General features: G+C 32.8%; 1 protein-coding gene across 9 annotated transcripts in view; it reads right to left on the bottom strand.

Annotated features, from left to right (window-relative positions):
- The window catches only part of R3HDM1 (R3H domain containing 1), an 87,035-nt gene extending 78,021 nt beyond the window's left edge, over nucleotides 1–9,014 (bottom strand). For 8 of the 9 annotated variants that reach the window (XM_074215055.1, XM_074215057.1, XM_074215059.1 and 5 more), the window contains exons 1-2: nucleotides 8,927–9,014; nucleotides 5,792–6,002 (exon numbers count right to left, since the gene is read on the bottom strand). In XM_074215055.1, the coding sequence (XP_074071156.1) occupies nucleotides 5,792–5,962 (171 nt within the window). In that variant the 5' untranslated portion in view covers nucleotides 5,963–6,002; nucleotides 8,927–9,014. Of the gene's footprint in view, nucleotides 1–5,791; nucleotides 6,003–8,569; nucleotides 8,679–8,926 lie in introns of those variants that run through there. The other variant, XM_074215056.1, reaches the window with a different exon arrangement.
- Nucleotides 9,015–13,430: the final 4,416 nt, after the last annotated feature.

Here is a 13,430-nt window from a genome sequence, read left to right as displayed (position 1 = left end):
CTTGATATCTCTTGCCTTCTCAATGGGTGAGGGAAGTGATAAAAAAGGGGGGAAAATTTTGGAAATAAAAATAAAAAAATAAATTTAAATGTCTTTCCTATCCATATCAAAATCATTCACAATTCTATAGTAGATCAGAAATAATATTACTCAGTCATAAATATCAGATAATACATAAAACATAGAGATGGATAAGGTTTTGTCACTGTGAAGCTTCAAAATGGAGTTTAAACTGAAGAGAAATTATCTGTGGCTATTCAACTCTTCAGCTATTTCTCTTTGAAGATGATTATGTACTAATTACTTCAAGCCTCAGAACACTGTTAAACAACTTATAGTCTGTTAATCAGTATATGTAGGAAAAACAAGATAGAGGACAAGTTGGTCCCAGAAAAGGCCACTTTAAATGCAAAGGTTATGAACAGTATTGTACAGAAATGCATAATCAACTGTGATGTTGAGTTGGATATAAATGTATATAGAAAATGGGAATGAAGGAAGAAAACATTACAGACTTAAAAAATAACCATTAAAAAAAAGGGCCATTTTTGAGACCCATTATGATTGAACCTCAGACTTAGGATGGGGACAGATAACAAAGTCTAGACCTTGTGCTGTCCTAGGCAATATCTGCAAAGAGTTCATGAACATCAGAACTAGCATAGGCTCTCTGTAAATCCCCCTGAATTTTGTAATCATGCCAGAGAAAGTGCTGGGTGACAAAATGAGAGCTCTTCCACATTTTTTGGTGTCCTGTGACTGATCTGTAAAAGAAGTTCAGAATTCTGGTTTGTGCGTCCCCTGGAGACTTATAATGATGGCAACAGAAATAGTAGTGTAATAAATGAAAGAAGGAAAGGGCTACTTTTGATAAAAACACACACCTCCCCCCTCTAACCCCCCTCTCCTTCCTTTTGCAAAAGTGAGAGATCATTAGAGTATGGAATTGATGTTGCATATATTGATTTGGTTAACGGGTTGGTTAGTTTTGCACCCTCTATTTTTTACTACAATTTTTTTTTTTTTACTACAATTGCTGGCTTTCAGGAGAGAAGAACATAGATTAAAAATAAGGATAAGAAGATAACATTTCTAAAGAAAAAAATTTAAGTTGAATAAAAGAGGGAAGAGTAAACAAGGAAAAGCATTCAGCAAACATAAGCTATAGTCTTTTATTATGTGTCAACTCTCTAATATAACATCTTTATTAAGTCTTCTAAAAATACATCAGTATTATTACCAAGATTCCATAAATAGTGGACAATATTTTAGAACTGATTGAAGTGGAACAAATTTCAAATCCTGTCTCAGACATATTTAACAATTCTATAACTACAGGCAAGTCATTTAACCCCTCTCAGTCTTAGTTTACTTGAACAGGTACAATAATAGCACCTATTCCATAGAGTTATTGTGAGGATGAAATGAGATAACAGGTGCAAACCTCAAGGTGCTATATAAATGATGGCTATTACAATGACTTATTTTACAATTAATAAAATATAATCACAATCATTCTATTATTAGAGTCAGTAACAGGTTAAGAAAAGAATAAACTGACAATTACTAACAATATATTCAGAAAAATCAACCTTTTATTTTGATAGAAACATGAAATTTAGTAGAGCTTACATAACTGTAGTAGAGCTTAGTAATAGAAAATAGGCCATATACAGTTGGCCTTTTCAAGTTTGCTTTACATATATAGAACTGAGAAAAAGAATAAGATATGAATGAGATAATACTTCTATCAACAGGATACTACTTCTATCAATGGGAGTCCTGGAAATATCTTAGTCCTACTTGTCTACCTTTAAAGCTACTTCAAAATAAAAAAAAATTATTAAAAGAGTTCAGAGTCTAAATAAGCCTTCTCATTATAATGATATCCTATCTATCCCACTATTTTCATTCATGGAAACTATACCACTTTTATACAATTTTCAAGTCCTTTATCTGTCCCACTTTCTCTCACTGATTACCTGGCCTCACTTGTTTCTCCTAATTAGCCTGGACCCAGGTAAACTATTTTAATTATGTTCTAATTTGAAAGAAATTCATGACTTCATCTTTGGGTTATATTCCTTTCAATGAGGTAGCTTTCAATGCTTCCACAAGGTGTTATCCTATGTGACTCTTGTCCATATATTTTTTTAAACAAGGCAGTGGGGTTAAGTGACTTGCCCAAGGTCACACAACTAGGTAACTGTTAAGTGTCTGAGGCCACATTTGAACTCAGGTCCTCCTGACTCCAGGGCCAGTGCTCTATCCATTGTGCCACCTAGCTGACCCTTTGTCCATATTCTTTTGGTAAATTTCAGATGGTTTATTAAACATAAGGGAACTTTTTTTCTTTTCTTCTTTTTGTATACTGAAAATTATTTCCTTTATTCTTCTTTAGTGAGTAGCCTACTTCATTTCTAGGCAGCCAAATTCTTGGTAATGTCTTTTTATCTCACATGTAAATCACTGTTGGCAATATGCAGATCATGGTGTTCTAGGATTCTGAGTCACCTCTGAGAAAATGGCTTTTAAAGAGATGAGCTATTGTAGGGGTGGGCAATTTGAGATCTTAGGAAAAAACTATACAATTTCCCATGTGCAGCCCAACTTACATTCTTCTTCTTGCTCAATTCTATTCCCACTCAAAGATATTCAGTGTTTCTGAGCAGTGGAATTTATGGGACATCCATATATCTATATCTATATCTATAAGCATGCTGGCAAGCTTAGTATGGAATGGCATTTAGCAAAGATTAAGAAAGTTACTGGCAGTAACAACAATTTGTTTGGAAGCTGTTATAATAGTCTGGGTAAAACAGAAGGAGCAGAGGGAGACTTCCATGAGAACTCTGGATCTGGAATCATGGGATCACAAATCCAAAAATGGAAGGGACCTTAGATTCCATCTAATCCAATTCTTTCATTTTATAAAGAAACTGAAAATCATAAAACTTAAATCACCTGATCAAGGTCACACAGAGGGTCATAATTATCAGAGGTGAGATCTGATGTCAGATCTTCTGATCCTAAAGTCAATGTGCTCTTCTAACTAAAATCCGGGAGTTTAAACTGATTTACCTCTCTGCCACATCTAACCTTCTAAGTCTGAATTAAAAATTTCTAAACTAAATGAGGAAATTAATGTCTTTAAATTTATGCTCACCCAGTATGTGATTTATCTAAATGTCTATTTTTAGAGAAATAAGCCCAGCTCTTAAGAAATAAAAAAACACCCACCTTTGCTAATTTGGCATTTTCTTATAAACAATGCTGTCAACTGGGGCCAACTGATCTTTTAGTTTATTAAGTGCTCTGCAAAGCTTAAAGAGCTATAAAAAAAACTACTACTACCATCATTATCAATTATTTTCATCTGAATTACTTTTGATAGAAATTTTTAAAAATGTATTGATCTTTTATTTTCATGTCATCATTATTTCCAAAAATGCTCTTTTCTATTTCTTTTAATAACAAAGAAAAAAAAGATAAAAAGCAGGTTAGTGAAATCAATATATTAATCAAGTCTGACAAGATAAGCCATATTGTTCATAGTTCTACTTCTGCTAAACAGAAGGTGAGTTTTTCTCAATCTTTCTTAAAGACTATGCTTGATCATTTAATTTATTTTATTTGTTCTTTCCATTTAGTTTCCAATTTACATTGCTTATTTTTTAATTAAATTTTATTTATTTAAGGCAATAGGGGTAAAATGACTTGCCCAAGGTCACAGCTAGGCAATTATTATGTGTCTGAGGCTGGATTTGAACTCAGCTCCTCCTGACTCCAGGGCTGGTGCTCTATACACTGTGCCACTTAGCTGCCCCCTACACTGCTTATTTCATGATAAATAAGTTCATTTAAATCTTCCTGTACTGCTATATACATGCAAGGGTAGCAACATGTAATTTAGCTATTCCCCAATTCAAAGGAATATATATCATATTTCCAAATCTCTTTTACCAAAAAAGGAAAAAAAAATCCAAAGCACTGCCATAAATATTCTGGCTTACATGGAATCATGCATTAAAAAAAAACAAAACAACTGAACTCTATTGGGTAGCAGTCTAGCAATATGATCTCTTGTTCCTTCTACTTTCAAAATATCCAATTTTAATTGTTTAATGGTAATTCTTTTTCATTGTTGTTGCAATCATTGATATATACTGTCTTCCTGGTTCTGCTAGGTAAATTTCTATTAACCAGAATATTTAATTATCCATATTCCTCACATTCCCTAATCATGTTGAATAAGAGAATGTGCTTTATATGATTTTAAGTTACTCAAGCAATCTAAAAGGATTAGCCTTATTAGGTAATCAAAACCACTAATTTTTTGAGCTCAAATTTTGCTTCATCTACTACAGTTTTTATCAGGGTAAAATAAAAACAAAATACATACATACATATACATATATATATATATATGAAAAAATTTAAGTGAAGGATAAATGTGCCACAAACTTGCAGGATAAGATTTGTGTTCTATGATCTTCAGCATAGATCAAATTATGTTTCACATAATCTCAATTAAAAATTTTAAATTCTTTTATTTTTTCTCTTGCAAAGAAAATGAAAGTTTCATGTTTGACTTAGATTTCTTTGATTTGGGTGGCTAGGTGGCGCAGTGAATAGAGCACCAGCCTTGGAGTCAGGAGTACCTGGGTTCAAATCTGACCTCAGACACTTAATAATTACCTAGCCATGTGGCCTTGGGCAAGCCACTCAAGCCCATTGCTTTGAAAAAAAGAAATCTAAAAAAAAAGATTTCTTTGATTTGAGTCCATCAAATATAAACCTGAGTCCCTGTCATTAATGATGCAAATAAGTTGTAATGTTCATTGTGTTGCTGTAGACAATTTGTCTAATAAATAGGGATTAGCAAAGTGAAAACAACTTTTTCCCCCACTCTATTTCAAAAGTATTCTGATTTTGAACACAGAAATTACAAAAGAAATAGGATCTGCTCTGGGACAGAAAAGTCTCTACAATCTAAAAAAAATCTCTTAAGTTCTTAGAAAACTCTTAATTGAATATAATTTAATACTTAGGTGTATAAATGCCATGACTTTTGTTGCAAATTAAAACTTTAAAAAAATACCTGAAACTACAAATCTAGTATGCTGTCATCCAATGGAGGTTATAAGTTTGCCATAGCCATTATGTTCAGACTGAAAGCATATTCTTATATTTCTTAGTATACTTCTTTGCTCAAATGGCTAAACTTAAATAAATAGTATTTTTAAAGTAATGTTTTAGAGAAACTTAAAAACCCAAACTACCCAAGAAACAATTTAGTACTGCTTTTCATCTATCTTATTGAATCTCTTATCTACACTTCAAATCAGAAATTCATTCTGCCTGCTTGTTTTCAACCTCAAGGCAAGTTCAGGGTGCAAAAAATGCCTGACTAGCTAATTTATTTTTCAATAGCAGTTATGACATTTCTTTTTTAACTTGAGGTTATTTAATTCAGCATAGGACAGTCCAATTAAGTAAAAAGGTGGCTTGAGGTGCCTTTTCAACCTTTCTATTCTCAAAGAACTCAGGTTAAATAAAAGCTAAACATTCAGAAACCAGATACTTCAGAGACTGATAAGAAACTGAAATTCTATTTTTTAAGATGACCAATAATTTTAAATATAAATAATACTATTGGAACAAAGAACTAGCATCCTCACACCACATTGGCTAGCAAGGGAGAAACAAACACTGAAGGAAAGCAACAGCATTTTAAATGATGAATATATTTCATATTAAAAGAAACAAAATTATTCACTATCCTTCTTACCTGTAAATCAATTTTGCTGTCAATACAACATTCATTCTTTTCTGCTGAAATCTTGTCATAGTTTTCTGATTTGATAAGATTTTCGACTCTGGTTGTATCTTTCATTTCTGCCTCCAAACCCTTCATTGTATCAGTTCCATCTTTTATAGTAACAGTATCAGACATCCTCATTAGAAAAGGTTATTTTAGAATCCTACAGGAAACTTGAAGCCTTTGAAGGAGGAAGGAATAAACATTTTTTTTTTCAAATTTTTTAAGGTGGAAACAATTCTCTAATTTAAAACCTATCAGAATAGCAAATATACTATAAACTAGAAAATGTCTCTAAAAAGATATTAGAATAATTTGTGCCTGGAATAAATATTTTTTTCCTATTCTAAGTTACATGGAGACTTTTATGACTCGGAATTTCCTTCATTATTTTTAATTTCCCTTTTAGCACTTTTACCTGAGGGAAAAACAATTGAAAGACATTAAGAAAACAAAAATAAAAACAAAGCCACAACTCTAATAAATTTGGGAAAACGTCTGTAGTTAGGGAAACAAATTCAAAAAAATTTGGGTGTCAAGAAGCAGATTTCACTGAAGAATCTATGTCATGGAAATCACATGATATTAAGAGTACCAAAACAGTAGCACACCTCTACTCTTCCTTCCCTACGATTCTGAAGATTCTGGAGTAACTATTAAATGGTGTTTTTAAAAAATCATTGATAATATAATAGCTTGCCATTTTCTTCTCCAGATCATTTTACAGATGAGGAAACTGAAGCAAACAGGATTAAGTGACAAATAGTAAAGTAAGTGTCTGAGGCTAGATTTGAACCCAGGAAAATGAATCTTCCCAACCTGATACTCTTATCCATTGCACCACACAGCTGTCCCTAGCAAATGGTATTTTAATTTAATTCAATAAATCCTTAAAATAGCATCTATTAAGCACTTAAGATGTACCAGTCTGTGCTATGTTCTGGGGACAAAAGGTTTCTGCTTTAAAGGAGTTCACATTTGAATTGAGAAGAAAACAGGTTATTATACTAGCCATCAGTTATAACATGTAAATAAAAGTAGGTTTGCAAAGTACTTTAGAATTGTGACCTCATTTTATCCTCATTAGACCCTGGAAGACATATGTGTGTGTGCAAGATGTAAACTGTGTAAATGGAAGATTAGCTTAAAAGAAAGCAGTATGGGGTACCAAGGACATGGATACAGTGAAGATTAAGAAAGACCTCTTGGAAAAAGTGGGGTTTGAGCTGAGTTTTAAAGAACACAGGGGAAGAGAGTGCATTTCAGGCACATGAGATAGCTGATAAAAAAGTACAGAAGTCAGAAGAGGCTGGGTCACATCTGAGGAAAAGCAAGAAGGCTAATGGTGTTAGACTGGAGAGGACACATAAGGGAGAGAGTAAAGGGTAAGAAGACTGGAAGGTGAGGATGGGGATCATGTTGTGTAAAGTTTTAAATACCAGAGGATTTTTGGTATTTGATATTGGAGATATTGGGAGCCACACAATGTTACCAAATAGAGGGGAGACTTGTGTTTTTGTAACTGAGCAATGAATAGATCAGAATGGAGAAAGACTTAAGATAGCAAAGGAAGCCCAAAAGGCTAGCATGAGAGAATGAGAGAGAAGTCAGGTGAGTTCAAAATGTCTATTGGGCATGCAGTTTGAGATAGTTAAAAACGCAGGTGGAGATGTGAGATTGCAGGTCAGGAGAGAAACGGGCTAGATAATAGAATTACATAGGGATAAGTGAATTCATGGGAACTGAGGAAATCACCAAGTAAAATCAAAGAAAAGGAGATGAGAAGGGTCAGGAAAGAGTCTTCACAGACTAGTATGTATGTATGAAGTTCTGGACAATGATCCAGCAAAAGATACTAAGAAGGAATGGAGTAAGTATGGAAAAATCCAGGATAAAAGAGAAAGGAGAGTTATCAAGAGTATGATGTTAGCACCATTATCAATGGGTACAGAGTGGGTCAAAAAGGCTGAGGATTGGGAAAAACCCATTAAATTTGGTAATCAAGAGTTCAATGGATAGAAGAGTAAAGTGGGAGAGTAAGAAAATAAATTTCATTAATTAAAAAATAAAGCTGGGGCAGCTGGGTGGCAAAGTGGATAGAACACCGGCCCTGGAGTCAGGAGGACCTGAGTTCAAATGCAGCTTCAGACACTTAATAATTGCCTAGCTGTATGAACTTAGGTAAGTCACTTAAACCCACTGCCTTAAATAAATGAATTTAAAAAATAAAATAAAAGCCACATTTTAAAAAAAGAAATCACTGTTAACTTTGCAGAGAGTAATTTTAATTGAATAAGGTCAGAAACTCGACTGCAGAGGAATTAGAAAGACGGAGAGGAGAGGAAAGGGAAGTAGTACCCAGCATAGAAATCAGGTAGTAGCAATTCCCAAAGTTGAGGAAATAGCAAAAGGTCAGGAACATGACAGATTTTAGGATGTGGATGAGAATCATTAAAATGATAGGGTCTAGGATCATGGTTTGATAGGGAAGCAAATGAAGCCTTAATTTAGTGTTCAAATGTGAAAATCTTAAAAAAAAAAAAAGGAGGGCTGAATACGGTCTTCACAAAGATTTGGAAAATCGAAGATTGCTTTCTTTTAAAAAAAGAATTTGTCATATAGATGTTCATTTAAGTTAAGAAATCAAACTTTAAAACCTCAGTAGCAAATACAGAAATAAATTTTTAGGTAATCTAATTGAAAATTTATCTTCCTTAAACTAACATTTTTTCAAGTTAATTGACTTACACTTGAAAATGATTCAAGGGGCGGTTAGGTGGTGCAGTGGATAGAGCACCTACCCTGGAGTCAGGAGTACCTGAGTTCAAATCCAGCCTCAGACACTTAATAATTACCTAGCTGTGTGGCCTTGGGCAAGCCACTTAATCCCCCATTTGCCTTGCAAAAACCTAAAAAAAAAAATAAAAAAATAAGAAAAAGATTCAAAAGACAGAAGCAAACTATACTAATTATATATGAAAGAGGGAAATAAAATACTTCATTTAAAAAATTCTTATTTCCTTTTTTAATATTTAGGATTTTTAAAAAGTAGTAGATAATGTAGTACAACAATATTAGGGATTTAGGGAGGTGAGATATTATTACCTGATGTGTGCTATAGATTTGGGATTGTGGTCTTCCACAAAAATAAAAGAAAATAATCCAAGGTTCCTTTTCACAGTTGTCAGCCAGGATGTCAGTTGTATTGAACCATCTGGAATCTGGTAGGAGGAGTCCCATGTCCTTGTCAACAGTGTAGAGTCCTGGAGTGAACTGGACTTTCTTGGATCATATATATCATCACTTTTAGTGGCCTAAAATTATGTTAAAAAAATAGAAAGGCAAAAAAACAACAACAACAACACTGTAGTTAAAACTCACTACAACAGCTTTTATTTATTTATTTATCCATTCATTCATTCATTCATTCATTCATTTATTTTACAATAGCTTTTAAAGCAATGTATCTACAGCTGTGGATCTAAAATTTTCTATTATGGACCTCTTTGGCAATCTGGTGAAGCTTATGGAACCTTTTCTTGGAACAATGTTGTTAAATATCTAAATTTCATGGTACTTGGTAAATCATGAAGACATGAGTAGAATAATCATATTTTTAAATGCTTACTTGAAAGCCAGTAGCTTTAGAGTATAAAAAAAATGACACTTTAAAACTAGGTTTCAATGTTCAGACAGAATTCAATAGGCATTCACAAGCCATATAAAATATTCTTTTCCAAATACCCAAAGTTACTATATAAATCATATTTTCTAAGCAACAATGTTAACCTTATTCAAATTTAACCAATTCAATTTTAACCCTATTCAATGTAAGGAAGTGGCCTGCAAACAGGCTACCAAAAATAATTTTTATTTTGTAATGTCTGTATGTAATATTTATAGATGCATTCTTTTGAGAATTTCTGAGTGTGTGAAAACATAAAGCCCTGGTAATCAAGCTGAAAAGCTGGTAAAGCATAGCTGAAGTAACAGTAATCAAAATACAAATAAAACAAAACATGAAATAAAACAGAGAATAATTCACACATAATTTTTATTGTCTCAAAAAAATTGTGAAACAGAAAGTCCAAGGACAGAGCATATTTTAAAATCAATCTCCATTTTCTGAATTGCCAACATTGCAAAATAGGAGAGAATAAAAATAATTAGGAATTTATAGAAATAGAAAGATTATGGTTTTTGAACTGCTTCTTACTGACAAATTTAATGGCAACTTCCTTATATAAAATTTATGAGCTTTATTTTATTATATGCATACAAGAGAATTTTGTGGGATTAAAGTTGAATTAGTTGATACAAATACAGAGTTGGAGGGTTTAGACACTAGTTATTAAAACATTAGCTACTGGAGAGGCGGCCTGACATACTGGATAAAAAGCCCAGTATAGAGGCAAGAAGCTCTGGAATCAAATAACCATTCTCACATACTAGCAGTGAAACCCATGGCAATTCTTTCAGATTATAAATTAAGGTAATCTTCCCACAGATTCCCTATATGGAACAGCAAAGTCCAGTTTTAAATCTGCTGTAAAAATTACATTTTTCTTTTCTTTCTTTTTTGGGGGGTTATTTTTATGGGGCAATGGGATTAAGTGACTTGCCCAAAATCACACAGCTAGTAAGTATCTGATGCCTGAGGCCAGATTTGCATTTTTCTTTTCTAAAAAAAAATTTTATGCTGCGAAAATTGTCATGTTTTTAGCTTTCTTGTAACTTATTAATGAAGTAATATATTCATTATATTGTTATTTTTCTTAATATAAGTAAAGTTTTGATTCCTTTTTTATGATTTAAGTTGTAGGCTTTTGTTTTTTGTGTTTTTGTGATTATTAAGCACATTTATGAAAGTCCATGAATGGACCTCCAAAGTGTGGTGTAAGTTAAAGAACATTCAACAGAAATGGAAATAGGAGTTCTAGTGGTGGAATCTGCATTTGAACCTGAGGTTTTCATACTTTATTTAGTCTTTCCATCTTTTGATGTAATTGACACAGAAACCTTTATAAATGTTAAGTAATGCATATAAATAGAATAGGTACAATATGACTTACTTGATTAAGTAAGAAAAAAAGAAAACGGAGGAAAGAAAATGCCTCTGTCACCATTTCTTTGACAAGTTCAAGATAGATATATAATAGATGTACAAAGTAATCCAAAAAAAAAAATTCACTGGATATGCCTCAGTTAAGTAAAGTCCTTCACAACCAGAGACAGAATATTCAATAGTAAAGCTGGCATATACACAACTTCATTTGCAAAATACTTCAGAGCAGGCAACCTTTACAAAATATGGTAAAACAGTGCAGAAGAAAAAGTCTTGAGGGAACATGGAGTGGTGTAAGACTCAAGTAAGCCACATCATCTCAAAACTATTTATAGATGAAACTGGAAAAACAAAGATTCCTAATGAAACATATCAACTAGAATTTTTGGAGTTGTAATCTTCAATAAAGACAGTGCAACCACATTTGCACTTTCAAATTAGTTTCCCCCATCTCTTAAATGAAATTGGACTAGAAAACCTCAAAGATTCTACCTTCCAAATCTCTGATCCAAAGTAGAAATAGCATTCAAATTTAAAAGTACTTCTAAGCAATCCAATGACAATCACAATTCCAAATTATTCATAATAAAACATGTTATCTTCCTCCAGAAAGAGAAATGATGTACTAAGAGAACAGACTGAAGCACATTTTCTTATATTTTTTCTTTCCTTTTCTTCTTTTAGGGAGGAACACAGGCAATGAAGAAATTTGTTTTGCTTCTCTAAACATTATTTGTAATGAGTTTTATTATTCTTGCCTTCTCAGTGGATAAGGGAAAAAATTTAGAACTGAAAAAAAGGGAAATAGCAGTTAATACATGGAGAATCCAAACCTGAGCAAAATACAGACAGAAGAATCTGGGTTGGATAAAATATAATTTTGGACATGCTCAGGGAATGATTTTCAAGGGGAAAGGGGAAAACCTACAAAAGAATTGAAAGGTTCAAAGTTGTTATTATTAAAATAAGATAATTAAGAAGGTACATTGCCACAGGCTCACATATAATTATGAAGAGTATACTTGTGGAAAATATGAAGGAAAAATAAAATTCTAGCAAAGGCTTTTTTGTAGATTTTTGTATTCACTGGTGCATACATTAGAGAAAGAATTAAAGAGCATATAAAGTTTTTCCCTATGTTTATTGTTTGTTAATGACAACAGCATTTAGATTAATAGAACAAAATGAAAAACCCAAAACAAGTTATCTTCTCATTTTTATGACCACAAATAAATTAGTTATATGGTAAGTACTCTGATAATGTCAAATAAAGTATGAAAAAAATATACTTGCCAATACTGTTCTTATCACTGTAAAGGAAGATCAAAGAATCTCCTAGTTGGGAAACATCTTAGGCACCATCTAGTTCAACTTGTAAGACTCTAATACAAGGTCATTCAGCTGCTACTGGGGAAGGGGGACTGGCCATATTCTTTTTAAAATTTTAACCCTTTTGTAATTCCTATTTCCAAGTTACAAAATTTCCCACTCTCCCCCCCTCACTAGGGAATAGTCAGATTAGCATTTAAGCTATATATTTTGATAAACACATTTACAAATTAGTAATTTTTGGCATGAAGAATTAGGACTATGGGAAAGAGATACATAAGAGATAATTTTAATAAAGTGTTCATCAGATTTGGTAGAGGCATTTTTTTTTCCTGTGTGTTTTGTTTTATTTTGCTTCCTATAGTTAAGGACAATTACCGGTCTAATACAGTTGTCCTGGCTTGCTGGACTGCTGCGAAGGGTTGTTTCCATTATATTCATCTCACAATGTTGATGTGTAAATTGTTCTTTTGGCTCTACTCCCTTCACTCAGCATCAGATCCTGTAAGTCACTCTATGTGTCTCTAGAATCTGACCATTTGCTGTTTCTTATAGAGCAATAATATTCCATACCATAACTTGTTTAACCATTCCCCAATTGATGGGTATCCCCTCAATTTCCAATTCTTTGCCACTACAAAAAAAAATGCTATGAATATTTTGGAACATGTAGAACTTTTCCCATTTTTTTTTTTAAATTTCTTCTGGATATAACCTGAGAATTGGAATTGCTGAGTTGCTCTTTGGGCATACTTCCATATTGCTCTCCAGAAAGGTCAGATCCATTCACAACTCCACCAACAATGCATCAATGTCCCAATCCCTGCACAAGCTCTCCAACATTGATGATCTTCCCTTTTTCTTATCTGGGCTAACCTAATAGGTGTGAGATAATCAAATAGGTTGTTTTAATTTGCATTTCTCTAATCAATAGTGATTTGGAACCATCAACAAAGCATTATATACAATGGGGATAGGCTAGAGGCATTCCCAATAAGATCAGGGATGAAACAAGGATGCCTGTTATCATCACTACTATTCAATATTGTATTACAAATGTTAGCTTCCACAATAAGAGAAGAAAAAAAATTGAAGGAATTAGAATTGGTAAGGAAGAGACAAAACTCTCACTCTTTGCAGATGACATGATGGTATACCCGGAGAATCCCAAAAAAATCATCTAAAAAAATTACTAGAAATAATTAGCAACTTTAG

The sequence above is a fragment of the Macrotis lagotis genome, chromosome 1 (assembly GCF_037893015.1).
Source record: "Macrotis lagotis isolate mMagLag1 chromosome 1, bilby.v1.9.chrom.fasta, whole genome shotgun sequence".
Lineage (NCBI taxonomy): Eukaryota > Metazoa > Chordata > Mammalia > Peramelemorphia > Peramelidae > Macrotis > Macrotis lagotis.
This window is presented reverse-complemented; position numbering and strand designations above follow the sequence as displayed.